Below are 10,514 nucleotides of genomic sequence, written 5' to 3' on the forward strand. Positions count from 1 at the left end.
ATTTTTTTTATTTTACACTTAAATATATACTGTATGATTATTTAACACAAAAAATGATATTTTTACAAGATCACAAAAATAAGAGATTTTTGAAATTTTACAATGTATTCAAAAACAAAGCAAACAACTTAAACAACACGCATATGTATGTTTATGCGCATTTAGTAGATTTATGTTGGTTGGCGGGTATTATCCACAAATCTAGTAAATACGTATTTTTACGTGACCCGCGCTCCCGTGACAGACTGCAAAAAACGACAAAATATGTTTCCCGCATGCTAAGTGTTAAAGACCTAGGGATCGGCAGCATGGCCTTGCGGGTGTCTTTACATGGCAGGTACGAGGCAAAGGGGCAAATGAGAAAGCTGACAGGATGGCAGAGGGCTTGAGGAATGCCGTCCCGGGAGCACGGGTTACTCGCCCTCTGTGCACAAGCACCATAAAGTTGGTAGAACAGGATGCGGCTACAAACAAGACCGTCATCGGGAACGAGTTAATGGAGGTGCATTCCGGACCGGACCCCAACCTCATAAATGTAGGGGAAGTAATAATATGTAGAGGTAGACTAGGCGAGGCCACTGTCTCGGCTTCAGTGCCCATCATACGGGCTGCCCTACAAAGGGCAGAATAAACATGGTTTGGACATCGGTGAGAATGCATGGACCCAGGCAGCAGCACCTCAGATGCCACCACTAGGTGCCTGGCGCTAGGACATGTTGCTTTAGTGTGCCCGGCCACTAAGCATAGGACAGACCTATGCTATATTTGTAGGAATCCTGGCCACCTGGCCAAATTATGCAAGGATAAACCTGAGTGTACGGTACGTGCAGACGTTGACCAGAAGTCGACCAACCACCGTGCCGGTTCTTGGGGGTGCCCGGTAGTGCCTCCTAGAAAATGGATAGACAAGGATTTCGGGAGGGCACCAAATGTTTGCCTTGAGACTATCCAAGAAGATCCGCATAAGGTCACTGAAAAAACAGCAGCGAGGACAGTGAGAGTGACCGAGAGGAGGGGAGTGCATGAAGACATGGAGGTTGAACAAGGTGAACCGAGCACCTCAATAGGTGCAGAAGCAGCAGAGGGTTAATAGGCAATGACCTCTGCTATTCTACAGATAAACATGAACCATGCTCAACGTGCTCAGTACTTACTGGCACAGCCCAAGAGCGAAGACAGTGTGAAGATTGCGATCATTGCGGAGCCATGGTGGGTTTCTCCTGGGGATGAGAGGGGGTTCTCATCCCTAGAAGAGAGATCGATCTCAGCGGTGCTCGTGGACGAATGTGAAATGCCCTGTTGCATGGTGCATCGGGGTCTTTTTTATGTAGCAGTTAAATTGGGGGACTCGCTGAAAGTTTCGGTCTACTTTCTTCCCAGCGAGAACATTAACATATTTTCTAGAATCCTTGATAAGATCGAAAAGCTCTTAGCAACCTTCCCCACCCTCTCAGAGCTGGTGGGTGGCGAATCTAATGCCCGGTTCAGCAGAAGAGATCTGGAAGGCAGGAGTAACCGTTGGAGTGAGTTGTTCTGCGTCTGGGCGAACAGAATGAAGCTGGGTCTGCTGAGCTGGGTTAGCTATCCGACCTGTGTTCGACCACCGGGGTCGAGCGTTATAGATCTAACGTGGTGCACGCCGGAAGTTGGCGACCGTCTCACGGACTGGAGGGTGGATGAGGCTGAATCCCTGTCGGACCGCCTATATGTTAGATTTAGTTATAGTCACAAGACCACACAGTTCTGAAATTCACGCCCACAACATAAAAAGCTCCCTCGTTGGAAAGATAACTCTCTTGATGTGGACTACTTGGTTGCTGCAACCATTTCAGGAGAACGGATGAGTGATATTATGCGCGGGGAGAATACGGCCAGTGCGGACAGCGCAGACAAACTTGTAAAGTGGGCACAGTCAACATTGAAACAAGCGTGCGACACGGCCATGTCCCGGGTGGGGGTACAAATGTACTTACTGGTGGACGGACGAATTAACGAACCCTAGGGCCGTTGCAAGGACCACAGTAAGGAAACTTTTCAGGGCCTGGAAAAAGAAGAATATGGAGGATATAGTGCCGTGCCTGGACTCCCGAAGGAACGCAAGGAGCGCACTAACTAGGGCCATTAAGGAAGCCAAGGAGAACTCCTGGAGGGACCTGTTAGAAACTGAAGAGAATGATCCATGAGGAAGAACTTACAAATTCGTTTTGGGAACCTTCTGCCTTATGCCCCACCAGTAACTGAAACCCTGGAGGATGAGGTACCAGAGAATATACTCTCTGAACTATTCCCAGGAGGACCGGGAACTGATGAGCAACAGGAGCCTGCACTCGCAGGGGGTGACTATCTCTGCGGAGATGATCTTGGCTGCCGCCAGGAAAGGAAAAGGATGGAAGGCTCCTGGACTGGATGGGATAACAGGTGTGGTTGTTTGTGCTGCATCGACACACTGTGGGAAATGGTGAGCGCAGTGCTTCTCTGCATGCTTGAGGACTGGAAAGTTCCCGTCAGCGTGGAAGATAGTGAAGCTTGTTTTGATCAAAAAGAAAAGGGATGCACTCTCAGACTCACTAGGATCAAATAGGCCCATACGCGTGATTGGCGAACTGGGGAAACTATTCGAGCGTATAGTTGTTGGCCGGATTAACAGATACTCAGAGGCGATTCGGACCCTGGCGACATCACAGTATGAATCTAGAACGGGTAGATCTACTGTAGATGCCATCCTCCATGCTTATAAATTTGTGTAGGTATCGACATAGAACAGAAAAGTGGTTATCCTGATGAGTCTGGATATCTCCAACGCTTTCAATTCTGTGCAGTGGGCCGTTATTTTTAGGGCATTGGAGCGGAATAACCTTCTAAGCTACCTGGTGCACATCATCAGGACTTACTTAGACAATCACGCCGTAACATATAGAAACAGAAATGGACGCGCCGTGGAAAGACATGCGTATTGTGGGTTTCCACAGGGATCCGCTTTGGGCCCTACGTTATTGAACATTGCCTATGACAGTGTCCTCCGAATCCCGATGCCAGGTGGCTCCAGTGTTGTCTGCCTTGCGGATGACACGGCCGTCCTGTCATCGGGATGGAACCTGTCTCAGACTATCATAAACGCTGAGCGTGGCTTGGACGTTTTGATGGAGGTGATCGAGGGGTTGGGTCTTAAAGTGGTGTCACAAAGGAAGGAGGCCATGGCCTTCCCTGCTTCTCCCTTCTGCAGACGCAGGAATGACCTGCCCCCTAAGATTTGCTTTAGAGGTGTTTGCGTAGGAATTACAACAAACGTTATATACCTGGACATAGAAATAGATTCAAGAATGTCGTTCAGGCCTCACTTCGAGGCCCTAATCCCTAAAGCAGAGGATTTCCTCTGGTGCGTTAGGAGGCTAATTCAGATCTTTCACGGGCGGGGGAGATGAAGCGATGACTCAACAGCGGCGTGCTCTACTCGATACTCCTATATGGGGCTCAACATATACAAATCCTGTGTGGTGGCGCGCCATCGTGGGAGACATGAGGATCGTGCGGGCTGTTCGGTGCATCCAGAGGAAGGTGGCGATCCGGGTGTTGTGCTTATAGAACAGTCTCCTTCCACGCGGCTATGATGATAGAGGGTATCTTCCCTCTCGCTAATCTGGCACCCCGGCTGACGGAGAAGTATGCGGCTGTTAGAGACGCGGAGGGACCTGCTCCCCCGTTTACTATGGCTATGCTCTTGCCAGAAGGAGGGCAATAGATGCGTGGAAACCTGAGGGACTTGGACTTGTATGAGCTCCAGCAGCAAGGGGAGTGCGTGCGAGGGCGCCTATCGCCGAATGGTTAGCTGAATGGATTGGTAGGACGTTCTTGATCGGAACGACATTTCACACCACATAACTGATGACTGTACATGGCTATTTCTCAGCGTACTTAAATAAGATAAGGATGATTCAATCCCCATGTTGTTTCCACTGCGGGGTGAATGAGGATATGGCTGAGCACACCCTGGTTGGCTGCCCGGCGTGGACGGATACCACGAATGAGCAAATCGGTGCGATTAGGGTAGGGCAGCAAACCCATCCCATTATAGTCAGGGTCACCTTGACTGTCCCGGGGAGATGGGAGGCCTTCCAGACCTTCGCAGGGCGGATCACCCGTGCAAAGGAAGATGCTGAGAGACGCAGGGAACGGACACAAGATGAAGGAATTATGAGTGAGGGTGCGGGTGTGTATGTAGACAGGTGTGCGAACGATAGGCCGCATGGGAGAGTAGCTCGAGCGCGGCCACCTCACGCAAGGCTCTGAGCTGCTCAGGTTGCGCTTGGTTTACGCGTCGCTACTCTCTAGGTGCGAGTATGTGTATACATTGAGTGTGAATGCAGGCGCGAATGGTTCTGGTCAGAGCAACATGGGGTGCGGATCTGGTCAATATGTATATAGTTATGGAGCAATTGCGTCTCCGGAGGCTCGAGGGTCCCTATCAAGTGCGCCATATTTGTATGAATGGCGATGAAACTATGAGATCAAGGCGAATACAGGCCTAGCTCACCGAGGAGGGATACTGGGCGTATTTGTAATACGCTTACGCGCGACCCCGCCCACCCTCTTTCTCCTCAGCGTGTTAGCAATAAAGATCGGGAGGTTTTTAGTTGGAAGGCGATCCGAACCTGAGAGTATTCTCAGGCGTGTTGAATCCGACATTTCCCTGATTATCGGGCTCTGGGTGCCTATGAAGATTTTTCATCCTGGCGAAACAAAAAAGAATACCTTGCGAACCAATGCGTCTGTAAGACTTCGAAATATTCACAATCGTTGAGTGAAAGTCATGCGAGTGACTCTTGGTCCAATGCGACTGTTGGACTTGGAAGTATGCCGACTAGTCCGTGATAAGTTTTGCGAAAGCCTCTCGAACCAATGCTGCTGTAGGACTTAAAAATAATACGACTGCTCGAGGAAAATTTATATGAGTAAGTCTGGGACCAATGCGGCGGTTGGTCTTGGAAATTGCATACAAGTCGAGAGAAACTTGTGCGAGCGCTTCTTGAACCAATGCTGTTGTGGGGCTTTGTAATATTTCGATTTTTCGAATAAAAATTGTGCCAGTGACTGCAGACTCATTGCGACTGGTGGACTTGTAAATATTCCCAGTAGCCGACGGAAAGATATGCGAGTGCTGCTCGAACCATTACGACTGTCGTCCTTAGAAATATTCCGACTAGTGGAGGGAACATTATACGAGTTACAATGGAACAATAGCGCTTGTTGGTCTTGGAAATATTTCGAGTAGTCAACGTAAAATTATGGGAATACCTCTTGGACCTATAAGACTGTCGGGCTTGATGACTTTCGCGGGAAAGTTATGCGATCAATTAGTGGACTACTGCGGCTGTCTGCATTGGAAATATACGCACTAGTAGCGTGGAAGATACGCGACTGCCTCTAGAAAAAGAGCTATTGTCCTACTTGCTAATATTTCGACTTGTAAATTGTCAATTGATCGAGTGACTCCCGATACATTGCGTCTATCGGTTTTGGAAATATTCACACTAAGCGACTGAACGTTATTCGATTGTCTCTCGTAACAATGCGGCTGTCGGACGTGGAAATATTCCATCTGGTCCAGGGAAAGTTATGAGACTGCCTCTTGAACAGATAAGACTGTCGGATTGGAAATATCCTGACTTGTAAAGAAAAAGCAATGTGAGTGTCTTGTGAATCAATCCGACAATCGGAACTGGAAATATACCGATTAGTCTAGGGAAAGTTATCCGAGTGTCTCTGGAACTAATGCGGCTATTGAACATGGTAATATTCCAACTAGTTGGAAGGAAGTTATGTGAATGCCTACTGAACCAATGCGGCAGCCTAACTTGGACATAATCCGAATATTCCAGGATAAGTTATGCGAGAGCATCAAGGGCCTATATGACTGTCAGAATTGCAAATAATCCGACTAGTCTAGGGAGATCTATGCGTATGCAACCCGATCAAAAACGAATGTCCCACTTGGAACTATTCCGACCAGGCGAGTGAGAGTTATGCGTATGCCTCTAGAACCAATACGGCTATAGGACTTGGAAAATACTCGATTAGTCTAGAGAGAGTTATGCGATTGTCTCTGGAAGTAACACGAACGTCGGATTTGGTGACATTTCTATTAGGGGAGGGGAAGTATAATAATAATATTAATAATAGAAATAATAACAATCATAACGATTATAACGACAATAGCAATTACAATAATAATAATGATAGTAATAATAACGATAAAACGATAATAATAATAATAACAATGATAACGATAATAACGATTATAACTATAATATCGTTAATAGCAATATTAATAACCACAATAATGGTAATAACGGTAACAACGATAATAACAATAATATAACGAAAATAGTAATAATAATAATAACGATAATAACGATAATAACGATATTAAGGAAAACAACGATCAAAACGATAGTAACGATATTAAGGATAATGAACAATATAACAATACTAACGTAAATAACGTTACTAAAGATAATATCGATAATAACGTTAATAAAGATAATAATTACAATGAAAAACTAACGTAACATACGGTAATAATTATAATAACAACGATAATAGTAATAATAACATTAATAATAATTACAATAATAACGAAAATAACGATAATAACGATAATAACGATAATAGCTCTGTTAATGGTAATAATAATGATAATAAAAATAAAGATAACAATAAAAATACCGATAATAACCGTAATAATGATCGTAATAATAATAATAACGATAGTAACGATAATAAAGGTAATAACGATAATAACGATAATAACGATAATATCGATAATAGCGTTAATGACGATAATATAATCATGATATTTACAATAGTAACGGTAATAACAAAAATACTAACTAAATTAGCGTTTATAAATATTGTAACCATAATAATTATAATAACGATAGTAATAAAAATAACAACATGTACAGTCATAAGGTTTACAATAATAATGACGATAATAACAATAATAAAGTTTCTAACAATAATAATAATATTAACAATGATAACTATAATAAAGATAATAATACAAATATTAATTATAACGATAATAATAGAAATAAAGATAATGAGGATAATAACAGTAATAAGGATAATGAAGAAAATAATGATAATAAGGTAAATGATAATGACAGCAACAAGAAAAAGGATAATAACGATAACAATGCTAAAACCGATAATAATGACGATAATAATAAAAATAGCGATTACAACGATAATGACGATAATAACTATAATAATAAGAATAATATTAATAATAATAATAATGAAAATCATAACAACGTCAATAACAATATTAATAATTATAACGATATTAACGATAAAACGATAATAATGATAATAATGATCATAATAATAATAATAACGATAATAAAAATAATTACTTCAATTTGGATAATATTAATATAAATAATATTAATTAAATAATAAAATTGTGAATAATATTAACGATAATAATAATAATAATTATTATTATTATTATTATAATTATTATTATGGTAATAACGACAGTAACGATATTAGTAATAATAACGATATTAAAGATAATAACAATAATAATGATCTTAATACCAATAATAACGATAATAATCATAAAGGCGTTAATTACAGAAATAATAATGATAAGGAAGATAATAATAACGACAGCAACGATAATAACTTTAAAGCAATAATCACGATAATTACGATAATTATGCTGAAACGATAATAATCACGATTATAATAACGTTAACGCATAAAACGACAATAATAACGATCAAATGGATTTTAACCATTATGACGGCAATAACGATAATTAACATTATAAAAAAAGAACTATAATAACGTATATAACGGCAATAAAATTATAGTGATAATATTAACGATTATAATAAAATATATATAATAATAAAATAATATATATAATTATAAAATATAATAACGATTATAACTATAATGAAGTTAATAACGATAATAGTAATAGTAATAAGAATAATTATGAAAATAACAACGATAATAATTTTAATAACGCTATTAATGGCAATAATAATAATAATAATAGAAATTACGAAAATAATAAAAATACCGACACTAATGGAAATAATGACCTTAATAAAAACAATAATTATAGTAACAATAATAATAATAATAATAATAATTATAATAACGGTAATTATGATAATAATAATAATAACGATAATATGGGAAATACGATAAAATGACAATATCGTTAATAAAGATAATAACGATAATAACGTTAATAATAATAATAATAACGACGATAATAATAGAAACAATACTAATGACAATAATAACGAAAATAACGATAATAACAATGACAAAGGTAATAATGATAATAATAATAATAATAACGATGATAACGATAATAATATTAATAACGAAAACAACGATTATAATAGTTATAATAATAATAACACCAATAATAATAATAATAATAATAATAATTATAATATTAATAACAATAATAATAATAATAAAAATAATAATAATAATAATGATAATAACAATAACAATAATAATAATAAAAACAATAACTATAGCAATAATAATTACAGTAACAATAACAATAATAATAGCAATAATAATAACAAAATCAATTATAAAAATTACAACAATAACAATATTAAAAATAATAGCAATTATAAAAACAATAACAATATCATTAATAACAATAATATTAATATTAACGAAAATATTGAAAATAACTAGAACAATAATAATAATAATAATAACAATAACGTTAATAATAAAAATAACAATAACAATAATAATAATAATAACAGTAAATATAATAAAAATTTGAGGGCGATAACAATGATAATATTAAAAACAGTAACAAAAGTAAAATTAATAACTATATCAATAAAAATAACAATAACATTAACTATAATAATAATATTAATAAATTTAATAACAATAACAATAACAAAAGTAATAATAAAAACTACAGTAATTATCTCAATAACATTAACAATAACAATAATAAAATAATAATAACAACAATACGAATAATAATAATTATATCAACAATAATAGTAATAACAATAATAATAACAATAACAATAATAATAATAATAACAATAAATATGATAATAATAATCATAGTGATTATAATACTAATATTAATAACATTAACAAAAATAAAAGTAATAATTATAACAATAATAATAATGATAACAATAACTGTAATAATAATAATAACGATAATAATATTAATAACAATAACAATAATGAAAGTAATAATAAAAATTACAGTAATTATATCACTAACATTAACAATTATTATAATAATAACAACAATAATAACAATAACAATAACAATAATAATAATAATAACAATAGCAACAATATTAATAATAACGATAACAATAATAATATTACTAACAATAACAATAATAACGATGAAAAAACAGCAACAACAATAATAACAGCTATATAAATAATAATAGTAATAACAATAATAATAACGATAACAATAATAATATCAATAACAATAACTATAATAATAACAATAGCAATAAAAATAATGATAATAACAATAACAATATTAATAATAATTACAGTAACATATATAATAATAATAACAATATCAATAATAATAACAATAACAAAAGCAATAATAATAATGATAACAATAACAGTAATAATAATATTAACATTAACAATAATAAAAATAATAACAATAACAATAATAATAAAAATAATGGCATTAACAATAATCATAACAATAACAATAACAATAATAATAATAATAGCAATGACAAAAATAATAATAATAACAATAACAATAATAATAATAATACCAATAGCAATAATAATAATAATAATAACAATAACAGTGATAATAATAATAACAGTAGCAATAATAATAATAATTAAATTAAACATTATAATAACAATAACAATAATAGTAATAATAACATTAATGGCAATAATAATTATAACAATAATAATATCAATAAAAATAACAATAACAATAACAATAATAATAATATTAACAATAATATTAACAATAACAATAACAATAATAATGGTGAAAACGATAACAATAATAATAATAATAACAGTTACAATAATAATAATATTAATGACAATGACATTAATTATAACAATAACAATTACAATAATAATAATAATTATAATAATAAAAATAAGAATAATTATAATAATAATAATAGTAGTAATAATAATAATAATAATAATAATAATTGTAATAATAATAATCATAATAGTAACAATAATAATAATAATAATAATAATAATAATAATAATAATAACAATAATAATAATAATAATAATAATAATAATAATAATAATAATAATAATAATTACAATAATAATAATAATAACAGAAACAAAAATAATATTAATAAAAATAATAATAACAATAACAAATAGTAATAACAAATGTAAATACAATAATAAAAATAATAACAAAAACAATATTGATAAAAATAATGATAACAATCAATATTATAGTAACA

At 34.8% G+C, this 10,514-nt stretch overlaps 1 protein-coding gene across 1 annotated transcript; it reads left to right on the plus strand.

Annotated features, from left to right (window-relative positions):
* Nucleotides 1-1,096: 1,096 nt before the first annotated feature.
* Nucleotides 1,097-1,747, plus strand: LOC146872910 (uncharacterized). Its single transcript, XM_085657595.1, has one exon. The coding sequence runs from the start codon at nt 1,097-1,099 to the stop codon at nt 1,745-1,747; it is 651 nt and encodes a 216-aa protein (XP_085513721.1).
* Nucleotides 1,748-10,514: the final 8,767 nt, after the last annotated feature.

Source organism: Vespa mandarinia, chromosome 6 (genome assembly GCF_050613455.1).
Source record: "Vespa mandarinia isolate Hongniang chromosome 6, ASM5061345v1, whole genome shotgun sequence".
NCBI classification, from domain to species: domain Eukaryota; kingdom Metazoa; phylum Arthropoda; class Insecta; order Hymenoptera; family Vespidae; genus Vespa; species Vespa mandarinia.

Coding starts and splice junctions, on each gene's coding strand:
- LOC146872910 (XM_085657595.1), top strand. CDS start 1,097: ATGACCTCTGCTATTCTACAGATAAACATGAACCATGCTCAACGTGCT.